The sequence below is a fragment of the Dendropsophus ebraccatus genome, chromosome 15 (genome assembly GCF_027789765.1).
Source record: "Dendropsophus ebraccatus isolate aDenEbr1 chromosome 15, aDenEbr1.pat, whole genome shotgun sequence".
NCBI lineage: Eukaryota > Metazoa > Chordata > Amphibia > Anura > Hylidae > Dendropsophus > Dendropsophus ebraccatus.
In genome coordinates, this window is record NC_091468.1 from 37,170,037 (window position 1) to 37,197,966 (window position 27,930).

The window sequence follows — 27,930 nt, forward strand, 5'->3', positions numbered from 1 at the left end:
CCCCTGCCATCATTCTCTCCAGCAGCCACAGCCCGCACAGCCCTGGGAGTCGGGACGTGACATCACCATGTTATCCAGGAAGTGACATCACCATGTTATCCAGGAAGAGAAGCCTTGATGCAGTAGTAAGTGCAGGGAAAAAAAGCACTTTACATGCATTTCCTGTAATAAGTGTATATTGGGGATTTGTATAACTTTTAGGGGGCAATACAATACTTTAATAAAAATTTTCGCCAGACTTCTTTAAGGCCCTGTTACACTAATAATCGCTTGGTGTTATAGCTCCTGTTAAAAGGCGAAGGTCAGCCAACTTGCACGATGTCGGCTGATCCTCGTCTTTTAACTTGTTGAGAAAAAAATACAACGATATTGAAGGTCTGCTGGCCGTTGCTCTGTGTCACAGCATCGCGAGCAGGGAACAAGAAGCAAGCGCTGATCTGACAGGTTGGCACTCGCTTGCTTCTCCAGATCGGCCTGTGTAATAGGGCCTTTAGGGGCTTAGTAGCATCCATGGTAACACTAAAATACTCTTATCTCTCTGATGGGTTGATGTAATAAAGTCAGGCTGGTTTTAAAGTCCAGGTATGCTTTAAGCCTGCTACAGTGAGAGGGAGGGTCCTGCAGCTGCAGATTAGAGAGAAGTATTATGGAGTCAGGACGCTGGTGCTGGGATGCTGAAAGATTTATCAGATGAGTGATTTTTCTGGCATTTATTCCCCTTGGCCCAATTTCCATTTTGGGAAAACCCCTTTAATTACACTAATGAGTTTTACAGTGATCCCAGACTGTAATTTTTCTGTTGCATTAGTATCCGTGAAGTGTATTCCCAGCACTTTCTAGGCTGCGGAGCATTAAATACAACTTGGACGTTTTGCCCGCACTCAGCATCAATGTTATCTTTAGAGATCAGGTCTGAAGTCTCTTTCATCCTTGTTTGTGCGGCTCTGAAGTTGCTGGGGATGGCTAAGAGCACTGATTACCTATTTAGTGCCTGCGCGTCCTCATTTTATGTTCAGCTCGCTGACCTTGTGCACCAGACGTGTCTTTGAAAGCACCACTTCAGCAGATGTACTTGTAAGCACTACTAAAAAGGTGGAAGAGCCATGTTCTCTATTTATGAGGCTGCAAAAAAGTGTTTGAGTTTGCAGTTTACAAGCACAACTAGAGACGCAGCTGCCGGAGATCGGGAACATTAAAATAAGTTCCTCTGGGTTTAAAGGGATGCAGTCATTTGTCATATTGAGCACAAGGCAAGGGATGTGTCTGTAGGTTGTGTTATCCGATCAGTGCTCGCTGTTATACCGGGGGACAGGTGATTTGTGTCACACAGGTAAACAAATAAACCGCACTTTTCTAGAAGTGAATTATATAAAGCCTTGGGTCCGGATAGATTTAAGCAGCAACGTTTTTCCTATACTATAAAACACGCAGGGCTGTGGAATTGGAGATGTGTGACAAATGCAATGCCCAGTGCTTAAAGATTTTTTTTTTTTAAAAAACTCTTTATTTGTAATCTATAAAAGCCAGAATCTGTTGACACTTTGTGCAAACCAGCATGTTTCTAGCATATAGTCACAGTGTAGCCCTAGTCTAAAAATATTCTCTTTAATATTTTATAATTATTCTATTAAAGGGGTACCCTGGAGGTTTTTTTTTTTTAATTAACTAGTGTCAGAAAGTGTAATTTACTTCTATGTAACCTCTTAAGGCGACTCTGACCCCCCCCAAAACCACTTGTACCTTCGGATAGCTGCTTTTAATCCAAGATCTGTCCTTTGGTCCGTTCGGCAGGTGATGCAGTTATTGTCCAAAAAACTACTTTTAAACTTACAACCCCGTGCCCTACGGGAGTATCTGTGCCCTAACTTTGCTCCACCCCTCCGTCCCTCCTCCCCACCCTCTTCATCATTAGGAATGCCACTGGAACATTTTCTCCATGCTGAACATTTGCACAGGTGTGTTAACAATCCACCCCATGTGCCGGGCTGCCACAGGTGGGGAATAGGAGGCAATCTGCCTGGAGCATTCCTAATGATGGGGAGGGCAGGGAGGAGGGACAGATAGGTTGTGCCAGCCTAATGCACACACAATCTAGGCCACTCCCATAGGGCACGGGGCTGCCAGTTTAAAAGTTGTTTTTTAGCACAATAACTGCATCACCTGCCAAACGGACCACAGGACAGATCTTGGATTAAAAGCAGCTATCCGAAGGTACAAGCGGTTTGGGGGGGGGTCAGATTGTGGGTACAGAGTCGCTTTAATGACCACAATATGTTTATCGTTAGGGCCAAAGTAGCCTGGCACTGGACTCTTGTGCAGAATATCATGGGAACTTGCAGGTTGCATAAGAATAGGGCCCCTGCTCTAACTATCAAGAGCAAAGAAAACTTTGATCCTTCTAGTTTAACCTCTTAGATGCTGTGGTCAAATTGTGATTGTGGCTTTAGGTGGTTTTAGGACTCTGCACCCATCAGCACCAGGGTGACGCAATCTCCGGGTTGCAGATTATTTTCTATAGCATTAGGGGGCCAAATAACTGCCTCCCATGTATGCCATATATGACTACCTACATGGTTTTTCCTCCAGAAAGGCCGGTTAGGTCCCCTATCAATGTTATGTTGACAGGATAATTAACCGCACTATACTAGTAGTACGTTGTATTATATAAAGACTGCATTTCAAAGTCCCTTTGTCTCACTAATAAAAAGTTTAAAACAAGTTTTGAAAAATTTTCTTTTTTTATATGAAATACAAAAAAAATCCCAGCGCCCCTCTCCCAAAAAAATACAACTACACAATACACAATTTCTCCTTAGGTTGGGTTCACACTGCACTTTTGCTGTCCTTTTAACGGATATGTGTAATGGGAAAAAAATGGATGAAAAAAGAATGCATTTGGGTTCATTCCTTTGAATCTGTTTTTTATTGACTTCCATATTATTTATATATATATATATATATATATATATATATATATATATATATATATATATATATAGTGGTACCTTGGTTTAGGAGTAACTTGGTTTAAGAGCTCAGTTTTTCAAAATTGTGACTTTGTTTAAGAGCATTGCTTTGGTTTAAGAGCTCCCTGTTCTGGGTGGGGGGAGGGGCTTGGCCTGCATAGCGGGGTCTACAGCACTGTGCTCTGACCCAGGAAGTCTCCCTCACCTTCCAATCATTGCAGATCCACTTCAGGCTGCGGCTTACATCAGGGGACAGGACTGTGGAGGTAATCTCTTTATAGCTGTAACCCCTCTCTCCCCGGACAGAGTGCTGCTATACTGTGCTCACATCTGCCCTCCTCATTCCTTCATGCTCCGTGCAGTCTCTGTCAGCCCTTGTGTTTCCCATCCTCTCCATTACTGTACAGTAACTTATAATATCACGTATTCTGCTGTTTCTGAATGTTTATATACACTCACCGGCCACTTTATTAGGTACACCATGCTAGTAACGGGTTGGACCCCCTTTTGCCTTCAGAACTGCCTCAATTCTTCGTGGCATAGATACAACAAGGTGCTGGAAGCGTTCCTCAGAGATTTTGGTCCATATTGACATGATGGCATCACACAGTTGCCGCAGATTTGTCGGCTGCACATCCATGATGCGAATCTCCCGTTCCACCACATCCCAAAGATGCTCTATTGGATTGAGATCTGGTGACTGTGGAGGCCATTGGAGTACAGTGAACTCATTGTCATGTTCAAGAAACCAGTCTGAGATGATTCTAGCTTTATGACATGGCGCATTATCCTGCTGAAAGTAGCCATCAGATGTTGGGTACATTGTGGTCATAAAGGGATGGACATGGTCAGCAACAATACTCAGGTAGGCTGTGGCGTTGCAACGATGCTCAATTGGTACCAAGGGGCCCAAAGAGTGCCAAGAAAATATTCCCCACACCATGACACCACCACCACCAGCCTGAACCGTTGATACAAGGCAGGATGGATCCATGCTTTCATGTTGTTGACGCCAAATTCTGACCCTACCATCCGAATGTCGCAGCAGAAATCAAGATTCATCAGACCAGGCAACGTTTTTCCAATTTTCTACTGTCCAATTTCGATGAGCTTGTGCAAATTGTAGCCTCAGTTTCCTGTTCTTAGCTGAAAGGAGTGGCACCCGGTGTGCTCTTCTGCTGCTGTAGCCCATCTGCCTCAAAGTTGGAGGTACTGTGCGTTCAGAGATGCTCTTCTGCCTACCTTGGTTGTAACGGTTGGCTATTTGAGTCACTGTTGCCTTTCTATCAGCTCGAACCAGTCTGCCCATTCTCCTCTGACCTCTGGCATCAACAAGGCATTTCCGCCCACAGAACTGCCGCTCACTGGATGTTTTTTCTTTTTCGGACCATTCTCTGTAAACCCTAGAGATGGTTGTGCGTGAAAATCCCAGTAGATCAGCAGTTTCTGAAATACTCAGACCAGCCCTTCTGGCACCAACAACCATGCCACGTTCAAAGGCACTCAAATCACCTTTCTTCCCCATACTGATGCTCGGTTTGAACTGCAGGAGATTGTCTTGACCATGTCTACATGCCTAAATGCACTGAGTTGCCGCCATGTGATTGGCTGATTAGAAATTAAGTGGTAACGTGCAGTTGGACAGGTGTACCTAATAAAGTGGCCGGTGAGTGTATATTATATATTGGTGAACCTTTTTAAATCACACATAAAAAATAAAGACTCCTATATGGTAGGCTCAAATATATAAGGTCTGTATATGCATTAAGTCCTTAAACAAAACCTACAAAAGAAAACATAGAAGTGGGGGGAAACCCAAACCAAGGAAACCCTCTGACCATAGTAAATGCAGGACCAAGATATGAAAAAAAATATATATATTTTTATTGAATTTGTTCCAAAAAAACAAACTTTGTTAAAATATATTGATAAGAGCTGGAGCGTATACAGAATCCCCCGGCGTTAGACACAGCGCTGCCAGATTAAAAGTTGTTTTTAGGAGAATAACTGCATCCCCTGCCGAACGGACCCCAGGACAGGTCTTGGATTAAAAGCAGCTATCTGAAGATACAAGTGGTTTGGGGGGGACAGATTGTGGGTACAGAGTCACTTTAACTCATCTCTCCCTGTGCCTCTTCATCCTTGGATCGCTGCTTCGGGACCCCCGCTGGGTTCTTAGGTCTTCAGAGCTGACACGTCATGTCCAACCTGATACACTGGCCGCTCAGCCATGCAATGACTGGGACGAGACGCCACTCCAGTCACTGATTGGCTGAGCGGGCTGTCCATCAGCCGGGACATGTATTTTCCCCCGAGTCTTGACGTCATCACAACTCGGGGGGAAAATAATTTACAGTGGGGATCCCTAGGCCGGTCCCGCTGCTCACCGCGGGCACAGGGAGAGGTAAGTTAGGACTCTCTTTTACATTGCCCCCTGCTGGCTGCCCTTTTTTTGAAAATGGCCAAACTTCTCCTTTACTTATTTATATACATGAGCCATTTATAAAGGAGATGGGAGTTTGTGGCTTACAGACACTATCCAAATTAATTTAGCAACATGCTCTATCAAAAAGTCATCAGTGTTACTCACCACAGCCCATTCCTATGGCAAGTTCCCTCTGGCAACCACTGCCTTGGCTTCTGGCTCCACCATTTTGTTTGTTTTTCTCTGCTCCAGTGACACTTCAAGGATCTATCCAGTGACAGATGTAATGGTCACACTCTAGTGGAGATGAGTATATTCACTTGTGTGCTAGAGAAGTGACACTAGAGCATGTCAAAAAGGTTTCATGTTTTATCCATGACAGATCCATCATGATTTGTCATAGTTCATTAGGTTAGGTCCCCCGTTGATGTACAGTAGGTACGTTGGGTTTACTTTTTTTTTTTTTTACAATAAACACTTGATGGAAAAAAACCTAGAAAAATAGAAACAACCCATTTCCTTGGGTATGTTGACAATTGTGTATTTTGTGATTGCATTTTGTGAAATAAAAATCTGGCACGTCCAAAAACACAAATGGGAAGACTTTTTGGATGACTTTTCTTTTTCCATAAAAAAACTTGAAAAATAAAAATGTGGAATTTTTAAAAAATATATTTTATTTATACTGCTTCATCTGTATCCGTAAAGCAGACTATGTGGAGTAATTAAGGGCAGTGTTGTAATGAACTTTTAATTGTGATAGCTGTTAGTGTACGTCCTTAGTGTTCTTTAAACACGGAAAAAATATATGCAAATCTTATTAACCTTTGTAGCCTCTTGTGTGATTTCTAAATCTCTTAAATTGGTTATTTGCCGCTCTTCTTAGCTTTCTAGTCTCCCAATTAAAAAATAAGAGGTTTGTTTAAAAAAAAAAAAAAGTCTCAGATGCGGAATTTAATTAAATTGATGGGCATACATTTTTAATTTCTTTTTAAATTTTCAAAGAAAAATCTTTGACTATAATTCACAATAATTATTATTTAAAAGATTTGTCTTCACAACTAAGGATTTAGGATCTAGGACAAAAAGGGAAAGCAAATCCTTTTATGTCTACAGCTCCTAAACATGGCAGTTTGTTTCCACAGTAACAGACTACAAGCATACACTCTGTAGTCTGATTTCATCTGCCCCCACATCATAATAACCAATTGAATGTTAACAAGGTTAGAAAGTAATGCGTGTTCTGTAGTATGTTTGTATTTTAACAACATTTATCAACATTTGACTTGTACTTAAATGTTGCCCCTTATTTCTTTTATCAGTTTTATGAGTGGGAGCGGTAAACAATGGAGCATGTCTTACACGTAGTTATAAGGCTAGGGCTATGCAGCCATAATGGATTTGCTGTGACTGTCGGGTTGCAGCCATGTGTGGGTCGCAATGTAACCCCATTTACTGTGCTTAGCTGTAATGCAGCATTATCCAAGCATAGCTAACAGACATTCTACGGTCATGCCCAAAATTGCTGTGTAAAGTGTCCTTATTCTGGCTATGGATCGACAAACACAAGCCAATTTAGTTATCTTTTCTGTCACCGTTTCATTGTCTTTATTTGTAAGATTTTGTTTACATACTGGTATAAATGGATCATTGTGTGAGAGAAGGCCTGAATAAATATCACATATTATCCACAGGTGGGATCCCTGTACCGGAAGTGAGGAGCAGCTACCAATTCCACAAATTTGCACTTATTCAAGAGCCGTGTTACCGACGCACAGTTTCCAGTGTCTTCATTCAGCAAGCAAGAACGTCCAGCTTCTTCAGCAAATGTGAGTTGTCCAGTTTCTTTACCGTGGGCTGCTGGGATAGCTTCCTGTGACTACTGGAGTGCCTTTTTAAGGGGCAGGGGGTTGCTTGCCATAATTAGTGGGAGCACTGGGGAATCCATCTACAGCACCCACTAACAGCAGGACATGTGGTCGTATTTTGTTATTTAAGTGGCTAAGGAGGGGGGGGGGTTGTTGAAAAATGTTTGCAAAGGAAGGGGCCTCAGTAACTACTAGAGACCACCCCGGTTGTTATGACTGCTGGCTGGGCGGTTGCTGTGATTATTTACTGAAAGGGGACAGGTAGTTTCTGTGACTATTGAGCACAACATGTACTACTTGGGGGCAGGGGTACAGGGAACTCCATTTCAGCAACCGGAGGTGAGGTGGGAGTTGGCCCAAAAATTTACACTTATCTATCTTTTCATCATCAGTTTGTTGGCGCTATCAATTTAAATCGACTCTGTACCCACAATCTGACCCCCCAAACAGCTTGTACCTTCGGATAGCTGCTTTTCATCCAAGATCTGTCCTGGGGTCCGTTTGGCAGGTGATGCAGTTATTGTCCTAAAAAAAACAACTTTTAAACTTGCAGCCCTGTGTCAAATTGGTGTGGCTTAGAGTGTCTGTGCCTAAGCCTTGCGCCGCCTCTCCATCCCTCCTCCTGCCCTCCATCATTAGGAATGCCGTGGGAAGTATTTTTCCTATTTATCACCTGTGTGAACACTGCACAGGTGCCTTAACGATCCAGCACATGTGCAGTGTTCACACAATTGATGAATAGAAAAAATACTGCCATGGGGCATTCCTAATGATGAGGAGGGACATGGGGGCGGTGCAGGACTAGGGCACACACACTCTAGGCCATGCCAATTTGACACAGGGCTGCAGGTTTAACCTCTTAAGGACGGAGCCAATTTTCGTTTTTGCGTTTTCGTTTTTTCCGCCTTGTGTTTAAAAGACCATAGCACTTGCATTTTTCCACCTAGAAACCCACATGAACCCTTATTTTTTTGCGTCACTAATTGTACTTTGCAATGACAGGCTGAATTTTTGCATAAAGTACACTGCAAAACCAGGAAAAAATTCAATGTGTGGTGAAATGGAACAAAAAACGGATTTCTTTTATTTGGGCGGTATTTGTTTTTACGCCATTTGCCCGGTGGTAAAACTGACTTGTTATGCATGTTCCTCAAGTCGTTACGATTACAACGATATATAACATGTATAACTTTTATATTACGAGTCGGCCTGTTAAAAATTCAAACCATTGTTAACAAATATATGTTCCTTAAAATTGCTCCATTCCCACATTTATAACGCTTTGATCTGTGGGGCTGTGTGAGGTGTAATTTTTTGCACCATGATGTGTTCTTTCTATCGGTACCTTGATTGCGCATATACGACTTTTTGATCGCTTTTTATTATATTTTTTCTGGATTTGATGCGACCAATAATGTGCAATTTTGCACTTTGGGATTTTTTTCCGCTTACGCCGTTTACCGTGCGAGATCAGGAATGTGATTAATTAATAGTTCGGGCGATTACGCACGCGGCGACACCAAACATGTTTGTTTATTTAAAACATGGGGAAAGGGGGGTGATTAAAATTTTTATTAGGGGAGGGGGCTTTTTACTAATAACTAATAATGCCGAGTCGGGATCAGCTCCATTTTGGCGAAGACCCCGGCAGGAGTAGGATGTGTGGATCCCTCCTCCGGGACAACGTCCCGGAGGAGCGATCCACCCCACTAGACACCAAGGAAGTGCTGCATACAGTATTCGGATACAGCTGTCAACTTTGACAGCTGCATCCGATTACTGAATCGCGGCACACGGGATCGCGGCAGTTCAGAGCGGGGTCGCCGCGCGGCGCCGCTCTGAACACCTCTTGCGGACGCATGACGTACCGGTACGTCATGCGGACAGATCTTGGATTAAAAGCAGCTATCGGAAGGTACACGTGGTTAGGAGGGTGCAGATTGTGGGTACAGAGTCGCTTTAACGTCATTTTATCTCTGCTTTGATGGACAATGCCTTTGTTTTCAAAACCAAACTAGCCACATCCTTATTTTCATCTTGTCTCTGTAGCATATTGTAAATGCTCCTTTTACACACACCTGCAGAACATGGATATAACTTTTCAGATTCCCATTAGTAGAATCCTCTCAGCTGGTGGGAAGGAGACCTTAATGTGGTTAGAGAGACTGTAATGACATCCCAATGCTCGCCATGCTGTCTTCGAACAGCAGTGAACAACTAGATTTCCATTGATACTGAATACCACTGTCTTACTGTTACATGGTTATACTTTGCTTTCTTCATGTAAGCAAGCGGGTCAGTGCTTCAGTGCTGTGCAGCTTTTGTATGTACACAGTTCTGCCTCCTGTATCCTAATCTCTCCCTTCCCATTCCCTTTAAGCCTCTATTACACAGAGCTGTCGGCGCTTGCTTGTTCCTTGTTCCCCACTCGCTGCCAGTGGTATTGCAAGTTATAGAGCAGGAGGAGCAGATTCATATATAGATTTATGTTAAAAAAAAAAATTAGACTGTTTTATTCATGTACATCTCATCATTCTGGACTTGGGAGTCCAGTGGGCGGTCTTTGACAGAATTCCTTGTATGAATGAAGAGATAACTGTCAATCACGGAGTAGAAGCACCCACTAGACTCCTAAGCCTCAGATTAGCTGAGATTTACATGAAGTATGAAGTACCGGTTTTACTGAATATACATATACAGTACTTTATAAAAATTTACCCAGCCACTCCTCTTCTATAATATAATAGTGTTAGAGCAAACTGCTTGTTTCCCTTAAAATCCTAGTGGCACGTAAATCTACTGTTAAATTCTCCATATACTGGTCTGTATGTGATCTTTACGTTCCCAGAAATAATTTAAGGTATATTCTAGCCTTTGCTTCAGAAAAGAGCGGTCACAAGAACATCACTTATCTTGTAGATGTGCAAATTTATTCCCGACTTACAGAAAAACTGTGCTTTTATGTTCTATTCCCGCTCTGTAGACAGGGATGTGTGCAGGTGTCACTCCCTATCTGCGGACTGATTTTTCTTCTCGTATAGAGGGGCTCACGAACTCCCAGTTGGTTGTTACATGCGGTCACTAGGTCAAGAGTAGTTGTTAGGAAATAATTCCTGCAATCCTTTATATCTCTGTACTATAGAGGGTGTCCTGTTTTTTTTTTTTTTTTCAATGATTTTGCAATTACTCTGCTCTTGTACCTCCGCCAACCCGTTCCACTCGGTCAGCAAGTAATACCCCACATCAGAAGTAAGCCTGTCTTCCCTGTGACTGACTGCTCGGTAGGTGACAGATTCATTGCCTTGCTGTTAAAATGCATTTTGATTTTATTTTTCTTCCCCTTCCCGCAGGTTATAGGAAAGGGATGTAGAACAAATGGGCAGGAAACGTGACATAAATCAGCAATGGAGGCTTTTTAAATGTGAACACTTTGCAAATCTTACCTAACCTTTTGTAAAGACAAATGTTTCATTGTCCTTCCTATCTATCGCATAGTCGTGGTATTTGACTATACAGTATGGGGCGGCACAATTACCTTTTCTTACCATGCTATCACTTTACTTCTTTGCAATGCTTATGGCCTTTTCTTTGCCCATTAAAGCTGCAATATAACACCCATCGTCCTGTAGACAATCTTCTAAATGTAACGTGACTTATTACATTCCCATTACTCACTATAACAAGTTGCATAGTAACAGTCACTGATAGGGAAACTGATAAGCCACAGTGACTATCTGCGTGTTTGAGTAAAAGATGGAGATCCTTGGAAAAAAAAAATCCCTATGTGGCTTCTGTTTCATTTCCCTGGTGAACCATGCAGTGACATTTTTATTCTTATAAATGCAAAGCAGAGACCCAATAATCTCCCTTCCTTCCTGTTATTCAGCTTTTTCTATGATTACTACATCAACCTGTATGATAGATTACTTTTATTTAATGTCTTTTTTTTTTTTTTTTTTTCCCCACTCCCTTTTTGAGTGCACAATAACGGAGAATATGCGAGTCCTAATATTCAGGTTCCTGTGATATGGTGCATGGCTGCCCCTTAGTGGCTACATCAGGTATATGCAGTAGTGAACACAGATTTCCGCTAGATTATATATACAGGGAAAACTCCAATGTACACAGTAGATTGGTCTTTATGGAGGTAAAAAAAAGGTATACAGACTGTAGTACTGTATGTAATGGAGTCAGATTATGTATAGGAAACATATAATTACTGATATTGATAAAGGTATCCAAAGACGTGAATTTGATCATTTGTTGAATTACTGGTTCCCACTATCGTACCCCCCCCCCCCCCCTTTCATGTTCCCCAGCATAGCTCTGTATATCATTCCTGCTCCCCTACATGGCTTCCCTTCTCTTTCCTGGTGCCCAACATGGACTGAATTTCGTTGCTGGTCCCTACTGTGAATCCTTTATCCCCTGGCCCCTGGCATTGGCCCTTACTCATTTCTAGTCCCCAGCATGTCTCTCCTCCTTATTTCAGGTCTTTCCTATGGCTCTCCTGTCGTTCCTGGTCTCCAGCATGGTTTCTCTCAAGCTGACACAAACTCTAAGCAAATTCAGCCAAACCCACCAACTTGGACAGTTGTCCAATGTGTTTGGCAGTCATCTAACTTTCCCCATTCTTGGTCCCCAGCATTGTTCCCCTCTTCTTTTTAAATCACAGTATGGCTAAGCCCCCTGCAGGGGGGACCCATGATGGCTGCCATCTAATTCTTTCTTCTCCTTCATCCCTGATGTCTAAGTGGGGGTCTGCAGGTTCCTTTGTTCAACTGTTGCGTTGGTTATGACAGCCTCCTATCCCTCCAATCCTATGACACTTGGTGGTACATCAACTGCTATGTTCACACCCAATGGGATCCCACCTGCCTCAATGTGTCACGCACCCTTACCCTTTGGTTTTTTAAGTTGCGCAAATCTGTACAGGGAAAAAAAAACACATAAAAATAAATGATGGGGTGGGGGTGCCTTGTCAGAGGGGTGGTCTTCTTGGCAGATTTCCCTGCACGAAAGATGGCATACTCCCCTCTCCAATTCCTCCTTCCCCACAGTCGCTGTTTTCCTCTTCCTTTTAACCCCTTTAACTGATAAGCTATAGAAGTGAGATTCCTTTTTTTTTCTTCCTTTCAAAAAAAAAAAAAAAAGCAAAGCAAACTGTAACCAAAGGCGTTAATAGCTGTCTCGCGGACGCATTTCTTATGTGTAAACAGCATTAGACTCTTGGAAACCCTGCTGTTACAATCTGTTACTTGAAGACTTTAGCATCTGGAGATATTAGGCTAAATTAGTTTTTCAAGTACAAAACATAGACTATATCTTTATAGATTGCAGCAATAAATTATTTCCCCCAGTTTTCTTTTTTCTTTAGGTTTTTTTTTTCCATTTTATTTTGATTGTCAATACCTTTTTGCCCAGAACCTCCCATTGCTCCATTGCTGCTATATACAGGCTGCCTATATTAGGATGCAGGACAAATATTTGTTAGGCAGAGAACCAGCTGATATAAACAGATGCATTGCCAGAGGAGGCATAGCAAACTGAACAAGGAGGCAGCTGTAAATGAGGGAACCTGCGTTGAAATGTTAACATAGTGTTTAGTCAGTGGCACGTGAAGATAATGAATATAAGATGTCTCTGTAGTAGGCCGCTTCCACAATGTATTTAGGCTATAGACACGCACAGCGGTGATGGTTTGCCACAATTCTTCATCGTCGCTGGTCTCCTCTAATGTCAGATGACCTCCTTGGCACCATGCACTTTATGGTTACAGTGCTGAAAGTGTGCAGATGCGGACCAGCGCAGATGTACAGGGTAAACCTATGCCCGTGGCCTTGCTTGTACAAGCATGTGATTGACAAGCACCTTCCTGCAACAATGACTGAGAATAGAAAGAACTTCCATCATGGCCATTTAATTCCTTAAATGTTGGGGACAGTGTTCACAACTAGAGTTGGGCAAACTTGGAGCATGCTGTATCCATGTTTTCCAGGACTTCCTAGGCCTGCATCCAACTTTAGCAGCCACCGCTAATCAAATGCTGCATGCTCAAGTTCAGACGAACCCTTGCATGCTCGAATTTTGCACAACTTTTTCGCATCTATCTTATAGTGACGTCAACAAAGAGAAGGGCTTTTTAACATTCGATCACCAACCCCTGCAGCTGAACATGGCCACCAGGTACCTAAGGCTGTCACATGTAGATGAATGTATGGCAATAGTGCATAGATTAGATTACAGCGCATTACATGAGATGACTTAAAACGCAATATGCTGAACCAGAATTCAAGAAATGCTTCTGAGCATGCTCAGTGACTTTAGTAGAGGTTACTCTTAAGAGAGAGGGCTATTGTGTGTACCTCTGTTATCTATATACTGTTGTCACCTCTTACTGTAATCCTGTCTATGATGATAAGGAGGGCACTGGGTGGAAATGACCCGTACAGAACAGGAAGACTCAGCTTATTTTTAAGCCAAGTGGCTAAAATGCAAGTTCTCAGGATTGTTGTACAGTATACGTAATAAAATGGAAAATTTGGAGAAAAGAAAATGTTCATTATAAAATTCTAAATTAAACAATACAATTAAACAATAGGTCACTTTTTGATTTTAAAAGAGTTGTTCCATAATAACATGTTATCCCCATTGTCAGAATAGGGAATAACTATCTGAATGGGAAGAGTTTGACTGCTGGGACCCAAGTCTCCCATGGTAAAGGAGCAGCAGTCTTGTGTGTGCACCACCACCCTATTCATTCTCTATGGGAGATGACCAAGTTCATCATTCTACTCTAACCAGCAGCTCTTGAATATGGAGCAGTAAGGCCATTCTCACAGGAGACTCTGGTCCTTGTTCTTGAGGTTGTTTAGGTCCCAAAAATAAGGGATCATTCAGGATTATAAAACACATACAGTAGCTGCTTTGTTCCAGAAACAGCATTACCCTTGTCCTTAATTCGGGTATGGTATTGGGGCTCAGTTCTGTTAAAGTGAATGGAGCAGACCTGTAATACCACACACAACCTAAGGACAAGTACGGCGCTGTTTTTGGAGGAAGGGAGCTATGTGTTTTCTAATCTATGGTAACCCATTTTAAAGTGTTACCGTCAATGTAAAAATAGTGAAGAAAAAGTGAGAAAAAGTTTTGATTTTTGCGAAACTTGGTGGAACCAAACTTTTACTATTTAATGGATGATTTTTGTCAGATCTATAAAATATACTAGAAAATACTGACTCTCACAGCCATTGTCCTCGGTTAGTGCAGGCATTGGTTTACATTTCTATTAAACTTTACGCTGGAATAAAAACATGTACAGCTCCCCGTGAAGACCTGTTCTAAGGTAATGGCAGAATAGATGGGATTAGATGTTTGCAGACGCTGTAAGGAAGCGGTAACTTGTAAGCATGTGTGCGAAAACCCCAGGCAGTATATTTCAAGGTAAGATATAAAAGATTGAAAACCTTTGAAAGATCAATGTGAGTGTTACACTATCAAAGACAAGGCTCAAGATGAGAGGCATCAAGAAAATTACACTTTTTTTTTTTTTTTTTCCTTCCAGTAAGTTAGAAAGTCGGTAACTTTAGAGCAGTAGTGCAGGTAGATGATCAGACAGATTGTGATATGTCATACGTCGCATTATGTCAGTAGTCCTTAGCCTATTGTGGGCTGTAGGCCTCTTAAAGTGACAGTAAATAGTGAGCTACTCTGTGTAGTGTCCGCACTAGAGATGAGTGCGACTCGAGCATTTAAATACCGGTGACTGACAAAGTTGAATGCGGCCCTAGGGACCCCTGGAAAACATGGATACAGCCATAGGCCGGAGGTTGTATCTGTGGTTTCCTGGAGTCCCTAGTGCATCTAACTTCTTTAGCCACTCGTATTCAAATGCCAAATGATCTGTCCCAAGCATGCTGGAGTCACGCTCCTCTCTAATCGCCAATCCTGCCAGTCAGTAGCCCCATACACGTAGTTATTACATGTCCATGAAGGGGCCATGATCCATGCCACTGTAAATACTGGCAAGCCCTATGGACAGGATTATCAATGTGCAAATGAGGCCTGAATGTGCCGGCTACAATTCATGTTCCAAACTGCTGACACTGTTAGTCAAGGCGACACATGGTACCTTTCATATATGTGTCTGTATATCTGGGAACATTATTCATTGGAAAAAGCTCTTATACAGTTTGTACAAGAGAATCAAAGCATTTCTATGTTCTGGAAGCACTGACTGATATATGATGGGTACCATGTGCCTCCTTGCTCTATCTAACAGTGTCCGCAGTGAACGTGAATTACAACTGACAGATTCCCTTTAATAACAACATAGATATGCGAGTGCGTTATGTTCATCTGGATCTAAGCTGATGTGGTGCAATTGATATCTGCCACATAGAGGTTTTTGCCTTTTTCTGGATCAACACAGTAGGGTTTCTTTGGGTTGAACCTTATGGACTCTTATCTTCTTTTAACCTTGTTAACATGTTACGATGTACATTTCTGTCCCTTCTACATCTTTGTGTGTGTCTGTGATCCTTCAACTAATCCCCATTTACTAAGTACCTTTTACAGAGATGAAGCATTTCATATTTCCTTAAAGGAGACGTCCAGGGAAAATGTTTATTAAAGTATTGTATTGCCCCCCAAAAGTTACAAATCACCAATATACACTTATTATGGAAAATGTTTATAAAAAGCTTTTTCCCCTGCACTTACTACTGCATCAAGGCTTCACTTCCTGGATAAAATGGTGATGTCACGACCTGACTCCCAGAGCTGTGCAGGCTGTGGCTGCTGGAGAGGATGATGGCAGGGGGACACTGAGGGACACCGGGCACTGGAGGGACACTGAGCATCCCTCTGCCATCATCCTCTCCAGCAGCCACAGCCCGCACAGCTCTGGGAGTCGGGTCGTGACGTCACCATTTTAACCAAGAAGTGAAGCCTTGATGCAGTAGTAAGTGCAGGGAAAAAGCACTTTAAAAGCATTTCCCGTAATAAGTGTATATTGGTGATTTGTATAACTTTTCGGGGGCAATACAATACTTTAATAAAAATTTACCCCGGACTTCTTTAACCCCTTAGCGACCCATGACGTATCTGATACGTCATGGCGCCGCGGGGGGTGTTCAGAGCGGGGTCCCGCCGGGACCCCGCTCTGAACGGCGCTGATCCCGTTGCCGCGCCGGCTAATTAAGCACTTCAATGCAGCTGTCAAACCTGACAGCTGCATTGAAGTGCTTTATGCACACTATCCCTGGTGTCTAGTGGGTCGGATCTCCCCCCCGCGATGCGATCGCGGGGGGGAGATCCGTTCTTCTGCCCGTGCCGGGCCTCAGCGTCGGAATGACGCTGATCCCGGCTTGGCAATAGATTGCTATGGCCTGCAGCAGGCCATAGCAATCTATGACCGATCTGATGGATCTTTGCTGTGTATGTACACAGCATTGATCTCTATGAGAGATCAGTGCTGTCTATATACAAGTCCCCCAGGGGGGCTTCTAGTTACAGTAAAAAAAAAAGTAAAAAAGTGTTTTTATTAATAAAAAATCCCCTCCCCTAATAAAAGTCCAAATCACCCCCCTTTTCCCATTTTATAAATATAAATCAATAAATAAACATATTTAGTATCGCCGCGCGCGTAATCGCCCGAACTATTAATTAACCACATTCCTGATCTCGCACGGTAAACGGCGTCAGCGCAAAAAAATTCCAAAGTGCAAAATTGCGCATTTTTGGTCGCATCAAATCCAGAAAAAATGTAATAAAAAACTATCAAAAAGTCGTATATGCGCAATCAAGGTACCGATAGAAAGAACACATAATGGCGCAAAAACTGACACCTCACACAGCCCCATAGACCAAAGGATAAAAGCGCTATAAGCCTGGGAATAGAGCGATTTTAAGGAACGTATATTTGTTAACAATGGTTTGAATTTTTTACAGGCCATCCGATACAATATAAGTTATACATGTTATATATCATAGTAATCGTAACGACTTGAGGAACATGCATAACAAGTCAGTTTTACCATAGGACGGACGGCGTAAATGCAAAACTCCCCGAAATCAAAGCAAATTTGTTTTTTTTTTCAATTTGACAGCGCAAATGATTTTTTCCGGTTTCGCAGCATATGTTATGGAAAAATAATGCCGGTCATTGCAAAGTACAATTGGTTTCGCAAAAAATAAGCGCTCATATACGTCTCTAGGTGAAAAAATGCAAGCGCTATGGACTTTTAAACTTAAAATGGAATAAGCAAAAGCGCAAAAATGAAAATAGGCTTTGACCTTAATTGGTTAAAGGATCTCTTCAGTCATAGAAGCATATTTTTTTGTCATATACAGGGATGTCAGCTCAACACAAGTAACTTTTTTTTTTTTTTTTTTTTTTTTTTTTTTTTTTTTAAATCCTTTTTTATGTTTAAAACGATGAGAGAACCTGATGTTATTTGCAAGTACAATACTTTTCAAATGGAGTCTTGCTGGGCTCTTGCATTGTCACCCAATTATTTTGTACTCTTCATTGTGGTATAATAGCGTACATTCAGAAAATAATGGAATCTGTAAGTGTTTGGTCTGGCACGGGGCCCTGCATCTGCATTATTATTGCTTCTTGTCACTCTTGATTTCTACAGTCTGTAACCGGCTTTAATATAGCGCCTAAACCTCGCCCTTTTGTTTTCTTTTAACCTTGAGAAAATTGGTTTCCTTTTTTACAAACCTGATGAGCAATCTGAGATGTGGTCTTACATAAGGAGCTGCAAGTAGTATTGTGCAATCATCTATATAGATCAACTATAAAAGAGAGATGATTCTGAAACACAATGCAGACCAATAAAATAAAAAAAGCTCAAAATTCAATACTGTATTTTCCTGCGTATAAGACTACTTTTTAACCCAGTAAAATCTTCTAAAAAATCAGGGGTCGTCTTATACGCCGGGTGTCGTCTTATAGGGAGGGTGCTGAAAAACTTCGGAACCAGACTGAAGAATCTGCGGTCTCCACTAGTGATGAGCGAATACTGTTCGATCGAATAGTAAGGTATTTGATCTATCGAATATTATCGAATAGTTCGCCGAATATTCAAAAAATATTCGATAAGCGTTCAAATCCCCAAGCTTCCGGTTTTTACATCCAAGTGGTCGAATAGATGTTTTTCAATAATCGAATACTTGTTCCCATAGACTTTAATGGGATCGAATATTCGGGAGATATTCGTACGAATATCGAATATTCGAATATTTCACTATTTGCTCTTCACTAGCCTTCACATAAAGTGGGTACTAAAAAAACGGTTGCATCTCCACCGCATGCAGTGCCTGTATGAAGGGCAGAGCAAGCTGCAGACGTCCGGGGTATGGAAAAAAGAGATACGGTAGAGCGACGCTGTGCCCAGAAAAACACATCTTTCACCTGTCTGGCCATCCTTGTATCCTACTGGTATACTATACCTCCTTCTCTGCCTCTCAGATCTCACTGCTATCTGATGTTTTTTTGTTAATTGTTATTTGGTGTGCGTTGGAAGGCGGTAGTCTTATACGGCGAGTATATCTCAAACTCTATATTATAATTGGAAAAGTTGGGGGTCGTCTTATACGCCCAGTCATCTTATAGGCTGGAAAATGCTGTAAAAAGAAAATATTGCCACTGATTGCTGTATTTCAAAATAATGCTTTTAGGACAATGGGAAAATATTTGGTTGCTTGATCTCTGGCTGGGAGGCAGCAATCTTCTGTAAAAGATAGACCAGACAAGCTAACTTTCTCTTATGTACAGTCAGCAATAAATAGGAAGCTGAAGTAGCAAAAAAAGATTTTTTTATTTTTTGACTTTGCCATGTTTTGGTGAAACATACAGTAAATGTTATCAGGCTTTTTATTAAGAACCATCGGATTTGTAGAACCCCTAACAATGTAATCGGCTCTGTAGGGATCATTGACTACAATATCATGAAGTATAGAAACCTGCACATGTACTATGTTTACTACTCTGCTATCATATTAATCAACTTTTATTCATAGTCCCTTCTATTTTCTAGCTATTGTCCTGTCTTTTTCCTAAATCTCGGTTGTTTTTTTACATTGCAGTGACTGCAAATGAACTATGGAAAGGAGTGTTGGCGGAGACTGGTGGTGGCGCTCGAAAGGGGAGAGGTAAAAGAACCAAGAAAAGAATAAAAAGAAATCTTAATATCGGACAAAACATTGGAGATGGTAAGTCCTTTAATTGAATGTTTATTGTGTTTTTTGCATCCCCCCCCCTCCCCTTAAAGTGTTCCTGTCATTTGCAACGAGACAGGGTTTGGGTGTTTAGGCACCCACCAATTGCTAGATAGAGCCAGGAGCTCTGTGACATGTCACACTTTCACAGATGATAGGGAAACTTTTGAACAAGTGTGGAGAGAAGCTTGTGGCTGAGTGCTTCTATCTCACACTCTGAGACCGAATTGTGTCATGTGGAGGGACTGTACTCAGCATGCAGCTTTTTCTAGCAACCAGTCTGAACATTCATATCCATCTGATGGTTTTTTACGATTTTTTTGGTTTTATTTTGACAATACCGATTTTGAAGTTCTTTTAGCCTAACAAATAATCCATACTGATCGTAACCTAAAGCTTTTCTTCTTTCTATTTTTAGGGAAATTTGGATATCTTTGGCCAGGGCTGAATACCCCTGTATTAGCAAGTGGAAAAACACAGGCCATAGCAAAAAGGGATCAGGAACAGCTAGATGCAATGCAAGCCAAAATACTGCAGGAAAGAGATGATTTTGAGAAGAAACGAAAGACGAGAGTAAAGCGAGAAAGAGGATGGACTGGCCAAAGCTGGGGAGGAGTCAGTATTGGGCATCCGGATCCCGGCCCCAATGGAGGTAATCCTCATATTCACAATTCTTGTACAGTTTCAAGAAATTTGAGAAATATATTTCAAGACAGTTACCTGTTCTTTTCCAAATTTTCTACAGTTTCGATAGGCTTTTCTTTCTGTTGGAATTTCTATAAGAAGTTTGGGGTCATTGGGGGTAATATTTTATTGTGTGTGTCTCTAATAGTAGTTTGTACTTAAGTATAAAAGTAAATGCTTTAAAGCGTTGCCATCACTAAAAAAAAAAAAACTGACAGGTCACACAGATGTCAAAAGTTTTGATTGGTTGAGGCCTGGGTATTTAAAGGACAACTCCCACAAAAATTTTTTTTTGCTCATTTAACACACATTACAAAGTTATATAACTTTGTAATGTGGTTAAATACCCGGCCTGGCCCCCTTCCCCCACTTTCGGACCCCCGACCCCCCACCCCGGAAGTTAAGGAATGTATACATTACCTATTACGATCGTCACGGTCCTCTTCTCCAGGGCGGCATCTGGTGACGACGACGTCAGAGCCGAGGGGCGGTCCGGGTCTTCTTCCTCCTCGGCGTCTTCATGCAAAGTGAATGGGGATGAAAAGGCTGCTGGTGCACATGCGCACCAGCAGCCTTTTCATTGGCTGGAGCGCATCACATGGCTTCCAGCTTGCTCAGCCCTGATTGGCTGAGCTTGCTGGAAGCCATGTGATGCGCTCCAGCCAATGAAAAGGCTGCCGGTGCGCAAGCGCACTGGCAGCCTTTTCCATCCCCTGGACCCGGAAGTCGGAGACATCGCTGGATGGCGGACAGCGGCGACGGAGAGGCGGACGGCGGGCGAATCGAGTGGCGATCGTCACCGGAGAGATGGTGAGTATGGTGTCTGTGTGTGTCTGTGTTTTTTTTTTTTGGGGGGTCCCGCGGGAGTTGTCCTTTAAAGGAGACTCCGGCAAAAATCTTTTTCTTTCAAATCAACTGGTTTCAGAAAGTTATATAGATTTGTAATTTACTTCTATTTAAAAATATTAGGTCTTTCCATACTTATTAGCTGCTGTATGTCCTGCCGAAAGTGGTGTTTTATTTTGTCTGACACAGTGCTCTCTGCTGCCACCTCTTTCCATGTCAGGAACTGTCCAGAGCAGGAGAGGTTTTCTATGGGTATTTTCTACTACTTTGGACAGTTCCTGGCATGGACAGAGGTGGCAGCAGAGAGCACTGTCTAAGACTGGAAAGAATACACCACTTCCTGCAGGACATACAGCAGCTAAGAAGCACTGGAAGACTTGAGATTTTTAAATAGAATTACAAATCTATATAACTTTCTGTTGGTTTGAAAGTTTAAGTTCCCCCTAATCTGTAGAGAGTGAACCTCACTGTGCTAGACATCAGTTGTCTTCTTAAAACTGGTACAATGGCTTATTTGGGGATCATTTTGAGGCATTTCCTTGAGGTTACAAATGGTCATACTGTCATGTTTCAGCAGGACACGTCTTCTGAAGTAGACCAGCCACATCCACTCTACGAACCTGAGTGACAACCCTAGTAGGATCTGTAGTGGTGGCCAGATTTATTTAGCCTTCACATTTACCTGACGGCAGAGGACAGCTCTATGTCCTTCTTATATATGAGCAAGAAGAACAATCTATAGCTGTGTATGCCCTTATACAGTATTATTTCAATGCCAAAATAAAAGGGATATTACAAATCAATATCAATAGTTCAACAAAGCATAAAATGTACGTGTGTGCTCACGGTGTAATCTTTTCCAAATATCACGCACACACACACACACACACACACACACACACACAAAAAAACCTTTCAAATCAACTGGTCCCAGCAAGTGCCAGAGATTTATAATTTATTTCTATTAAAAATATATCAAGTCTTCTAGTACTTATCAGTGCAGGAAGTGGTGTATTCTTTCCAGTCAGACACAGTGCTCTTTGCTGCCACCTCTGACTGTGACAGCAACTGTCCAAAACAGTAGCAAATCTTATAGAAAACTTCTCCTGCTCTCCAGACTGGAAAGAATACACCACTTCCTGTAGGACATACAGCAGCTGATAAGTACTTGAGATTTTTTTAATAGAAGTAAATTACAAATTGTTGATGAACTTCTCCTTTAATATTGCAATATTGTAAATGCTTGTTTAAGTACATAAATATGTCCTCCAAAGAACCCCATAGAGATTGCCACCATTTATTGCGTCCATTAATTACCAATGATAAGGCAGATGGAAATGATTCTTGTGATTTAGGAATAATCATAGGGGAGACAAAGACCTTCAGCCAGTCATCCGCATCGCTCTGTAATGTACTTCCTATTCACCTGTCCAGAATAATAAGAAAACAATCTGTCAGCTTCTTTTCCCTTGGTTCTTTTTGCCTTTATGTTACATTGTACTGTTCCTTCTGTAAAAAGGTCAAAACAAGAAAACATTTACTGCCGTTCTGTGATATTTCAGTTGTGCCCGTGTCTCGACTTCTGTTTAGGGCAAAAGGTAATATCTATCTCAGTAGCTAAAGCTTGGAGAGTGCCCAACAAATTATTTTACAGTAATAACTTTTATTTTGTAGGGTAGAAAAAGGGTGGGTGTACGGGAAGAACTTTAAAGGAGTAATTTGTTGCTGCCCGTGGTGAGACTAACAGTTCCTTCCATACTTGTACTAATCTATTCAGTCTTCTTCACCCAGTTCTGAGCTGCTGTTTTCTGTTGAAGACAAAGAAATCTGTGTCTGATCTTTTCTCTCCTCCTCCCCCTCCTCACTCCTCCCTTTCGTGACAGCTCATGCAAATAAGTCCTGGGCAGGCTTTATCTGCAACCTTGTAACTTCTTTGTAATGCTGGGAGGGTTATTCTGAGGCCAAGTTGCTGATGAACTCACTGTGATTATCCCACCCAGCATTACAAAATTGTAGATGGGCACTTTTTTAAATCAGCTATACCGTAAGGAAGGAGGGGGAGATAGAGAGAAAAGCTCACACACAGTTTTTTGTGTCTTCAGCAGAAAGCAGCAGCTCAGAACTGGGGGAAGGAGACTGAATAGATGATAAATATTCAATGGTTAGTCTCACTATGGCAAGCAACATATGAAAAGTTATGTTTAAGCAGAATACCACTTTAGGCTAGGTTCACACACACTATATTTGCTCAGTATTATGGTGAGTATTTTGTAATACAAAACCAGGACTGGATTGAAAATACAGAAAGGCTACGTTCACACACTGGTAAAATTTAGAGGATGGCCGTCATTTAACAGCCAATTACAGCTATTATTTCAAAACAATGGCAGTTATTTGTCATTAACTGACGGCCATCCACTAAATTTAAACAGTGTGTGAACATAGCCTTTCTGTGTTTTATATCCACTCCCGATTTTGGTTACAAAATACTGCCCAAAATACTGTGTGTGAACATAGCCTTAAAGGGTATTCCCATCTTGGTTAATCGTAACTTAAATATAGGAATACCTGATATAATGTGTCAGAAAGCCACGTGGCCTTCTCTATGCTGGTTCAATCACTTTTGAGCATAGCTTAGCTGCTGTATTCTTATAGGTATGGGTTTGAGGAAGGTGGGTGGGGGGGGGGGTTGGACCTCCACCTATCAGGCATTAGAGTAGGATGATTTAGTGGGTATAAAGATCTAGAGGTGTAGAGGCTTAGAACACAGATGTCAAACTGCAGCCCTCCAGCTGTTGCAATACTACCGTTCCCGTCATGCAGGGACAGCTAAAGCTTAGGCTTTCTGTCCGGGTGTGATGGGAATTGTAGTCTTGCAACAGCTGCAGGGCCATGACTGTGCCACCCCTGGTTTTGAAGCTAATACAACCTACCGTGGTTGGGATCAGAGCTAACTGTGATCTTGGCTGCTCAGCCTACTTGATAACTCAGTCAATAGCAACTGCAGCATCTAGGGGGTTAAATGGAGAATCATTTGTCTATGGGTTGGGTCTGGTGGACGGTTGTGCCATCGGGAGAGAGCAGCCATGTTTTTCAGTCCTGCCCCACTTTTAAATGCATTGATAAGCAGAGAATTGGGCTAATAAAGATTGTAATGGATGGGTTAAATAGAGATGGATGTATTAAAGTATAGTAGCAATGCTAAGGTGATGTGCAGAAGATACTATTTCTAAGTGTCCTCAGGTGTGAATGGGACCCTAGACATCTGCAGGAATTCAGTGCCATTTACAATACCTATAAGCCATCAACATTAAATAAAAATAAAAAAATAAAAAGTAATAAAAAAAAATGTTCTCCATTTAGTATCTTACACCATTACTTTATAACTATGCATTTTTTTTTCTTATTCCCCTCAGAAACATATGAGAACTTTGACTGCAGAGTGATTGAGGTAAGTTTTATTTCTTTGCAAGTATGCTACTAATGGGATAGCAAATTAAATGTAGCGGTGACATTCCATTCACTTCATTTCATATATCAACTTTATGGTGGTGGAATTGTTCTGTATGAGGAAAGTCTGAAACAATGCACAGCAAGATAGAGCATTCTCTATGTTAATGGATGACTTATCAGCTGAGCTACATAGATAATACCCAGCCGAGACAGCCGCCAGTGACTTTGCAAAGGGCAAGAAGAACTTGGAAAAAGTTCTGAGTTATTTGTAATGGCTTGCTTCATAAAAGTTATATAAAATGCCGTTTGCGTTAAACAGTCCATGGTGGCTTTTTAGCGTTAGGATTTTCCAGTAATTTTATTTTAATAGCTTTGTCAGAGAACAAGAGTTAGTATCTCTGTAAGTGAAATATTAACAGTGTAGCCCCCATTGATCCAGTCAGTGGTGATGTAAATCTATCATCGCCATCTTTGTGTAGAAGACAATAGACTAGAGTGAGATACAAAAACTTTTGTTTTTTTATTCTACCGTATTTTTCGGACTATAAGGCGCACTTAAAATACTATGATTTTCTAAGAAATTGTAAGTGCGCCTTATAGTCCGGTGCGCCTTATATGTGGACCGGGACAGCTCCGGCCTCCATGGCACAGATAGACACAGCACAGCGCAGCGCTCCCTCACCTGGACTCCTGTGCTGTCCCGCTCTCTCCAGACGGGGCTGAGCGCTGCTGTGCTGAGGTGTCTGCATTCCGAAGGGGAGGGGGAGCCCGAGTGGAGGCAGAGGGAAACTAAGGCCCTGTTCTCACTGAGGAAAGGTAGCGGAATTCCACGGCGGACAATTCCGTCGCGGAATTCCGCTACCTTTCCTCAGTGGGAACGGGGCCTAATGCTGCGGCTCTGCGGTAAGCTCGGCAAGGGTCCGGGGGAGACTGTATTTGCAGGCAGGCTGTTCTGTCAGGCACTCTTACCTGTCAGATGAGGGAAGAGTATGGGCTGCCATGGGCTCCCTGCGTGTCCCCGCTGATGCTGTGTGTGACGGAGCAGTCTGCCACACCGCTCCGCCGCCGGCATATGAGCAGGAGGGAGAGGGAGCCGCAGGGACTCCGGCGCCACGTTGCTTTGACCGGGCAGAGGGGAGAGAGGCTTCCAGCTTCCTCTGTGCAGCTTCCTCCGCCGCTCGCCTGGATCAATGAAGGGTTTAGAGTAAAATAAAGCCTTGCTGTGCAGTACAGCAGCCGTTCGAAGCGGGAGCTCGGCCAGGACACAGCCGCTCTCCTCAGTGGCTAAACCACGCCCCCTCTCTCCCACTGTCCCGCTCTACCTGCTCTGAGGCTCCTAACTATGGTGGCCACAATGCTCCATGCAGAATTCTGACAACGGGATTCGCTGGCAGAATTCTGCCTATCCTGCATGGTGCATTAGGGCCACCATAGTTAGATTCCTCAGTACTGTGACATAAGGAGCTTCAGTAAGTACTGTGACAGGTGACAGGTGACTTACAGCAGACCCCAAAAATGCCTCCTGTTAAAAGACATGCTTATAATGCTGATTTTAAGCTTAAAGCAATAAGCTATGCAGCAGAGCATGGAAATAGAGCAGCTGCAAGGGAATTTAACATTAATGAATCTATGGTGCGTAACTGGAGGAAACAAAAAGATGCCCTACGCCAGGTAAAGAAGAGCACACTGAGTTTCAGAGGACACAAAGCAAGATGGCCACATTTGGAGGATAAAGTAGAACAGTGGGTTATCGAACAGAGAACCGCAGGGAGAAGTGTCTCCACTGTCTCTATCCGACTCAAAGCCACAGCGTTAGCACGCGACATGGAGATCAAGGACTTTCAAGGAGGTCCTTCATGGTGCTTTCGTTTTATGAAAAGGCGTAATCTCTCCATCCGCGCCAGAACAACTGTCTGCCAGCAACTGCCAAAGGATTATGAAGAGAAGCTGGCCATCACTAACATGGATGAGGTACCCCTCACTTTCGACATCCCTGTACAACGTACTGTTGAGAGAACAGGGACCAGTACAGTATCTATACGTACCACAGGACACGAGAAGTCTTCTTTCACTGTAGTCCTCGCCTGTCAGGCTAATGGACAGAAGTTACCACCCATGGTCATTTTCAAGAGGAAGACTTTGCCAAAAGAAAAGCTTCCTGCTGGTGTCATCGTCAAGGCTAACCCAAAGGGCTGGATGGACGAGGAGAAGATGAGTGAGTGGCTAAAGGAGGTCTACGTCAAGAGACCGGATGGCTTTTTTCACAAATCCCCATCCCTATTGGTCTGTGACTCCATGCGCGCCCATGTGACCGATGCTGTCAAAGCCCAAGTGAAGAAAACTAACTCGGAGCTTGCCGTCATTCCAGGTGGATTAACCAAAGAGCTCCAGCCGCTAGATATCGGCATTAATAGGTCATTTAAAGTTAAATTGCGAGCTGCATGGGAGCATTGGATGACAGAAGGTGACCACACATTCACCAACACAGGGAGGCAACGCCGGGCAAGTTATGCTACTATGTGCAAATGGATCGTGGATGCCTGGGAGAAGGTATCGGTCTCCAGTGTCACCTGAGCTTTCAGGAAGGCTAGAATCATCACTGAAGAGCTAAGCAGCAACGAGACCGACTCAGATGATGATGATGATGAGGGGGACCAGAGAATGCTTGATGCCGAAATCGCCCAACTGTTAAACTCCGACACTGAAGATGAAGAATTTGATGGATTTGTAGTGGAGGAATGAATTGAGAATATACCGCAAGTGTACTGATTTACAGTTACAACTAAACAAGTTGTCAGTTAGTGTTAAAAAGTTAAATAAAGTACGGTATGATTTACGGTCTGAGTTTTGTTTCATTTAAAGAGAATCAGCATCAGATGCACATTATTGCCATAATTTTTTTTTTTTTTTTGTATGATCGTTTTTCGTTTGTTCAAACTAGATGCGGTGCGCCTTATAGTCCGGTGCGCCTTATAGTCCGGTGCGCCTTATAGTCCGGTGCGCCTTATCGTCCGGTGCGCCTTATATATGAACCTAGATGGCTTAGCAGGCTAAAATTGAAGGTGCGCCTTATAGTCCGAAAAATACGGTAATCTGTTTCTATTTTCTGGCTGGCATTTTTTTTTCATTTTTTTTGTACATTGTTATGGGGGCTGCCATGTTGCCTCAGCTGTTTTTAACAGCATTAAGTGACGTGCTTTACAGCAAGGACGACAATAGACAGACTTTGTCCCTTTGCGTTGAATGCGAGACATTACTGAGGTCTCTCTGCGACCTGTAAAGAGCTATTATATCTACTGGTGTCACATGCCCTCAAGGCTGTAAAAATCGCCTTAAAGCACCCTCCTCTTATTACTACAGACACAACAGAAAGTTTAAGCTTAGTTTTGACCCCAGTGGTGAAAATTAAACCGCAATATTATTTTATAAAATAGTCAGTTTCTGATGACACATTCCCTTT

The 27,930-nt window shown here is 42.4% G+C and overlaps 1 protein-coding gene across 1 annotated transcript in view; it reads left to right on the plus strand.

The window, feature by feature from the left end:
• Positions 1 to 27,930, plus strand: part of MRPS5 (mitochondrial ribosomal protein S5) — a 61,328-nt gene that overhangs the window by 6,520 nt on the left and 26,878 nt on the right. Inside the window, exons 2-5 of the mRNA XM_069954687.1 lie at positions 7,086 to 7,220; positions 19,356 to 19,481; positions 19,906 to 20,139; positions 24,434 to 24,468. Coding sequence (XP_069810788.1) covers positions 7,086 to 7,220; positions 19,356 to 19,481; positions 19,906 to 20,139; positions 24,434 to 24,468 — 530 coding nt within the window. The remainder of the gene's footprint in view (positions 1 to 7,085; positions 7,221 to 19,355; positions 19,482 to 19,905; positions 20,140 to 24,433; positions 24,469 to 27,930) is intronic.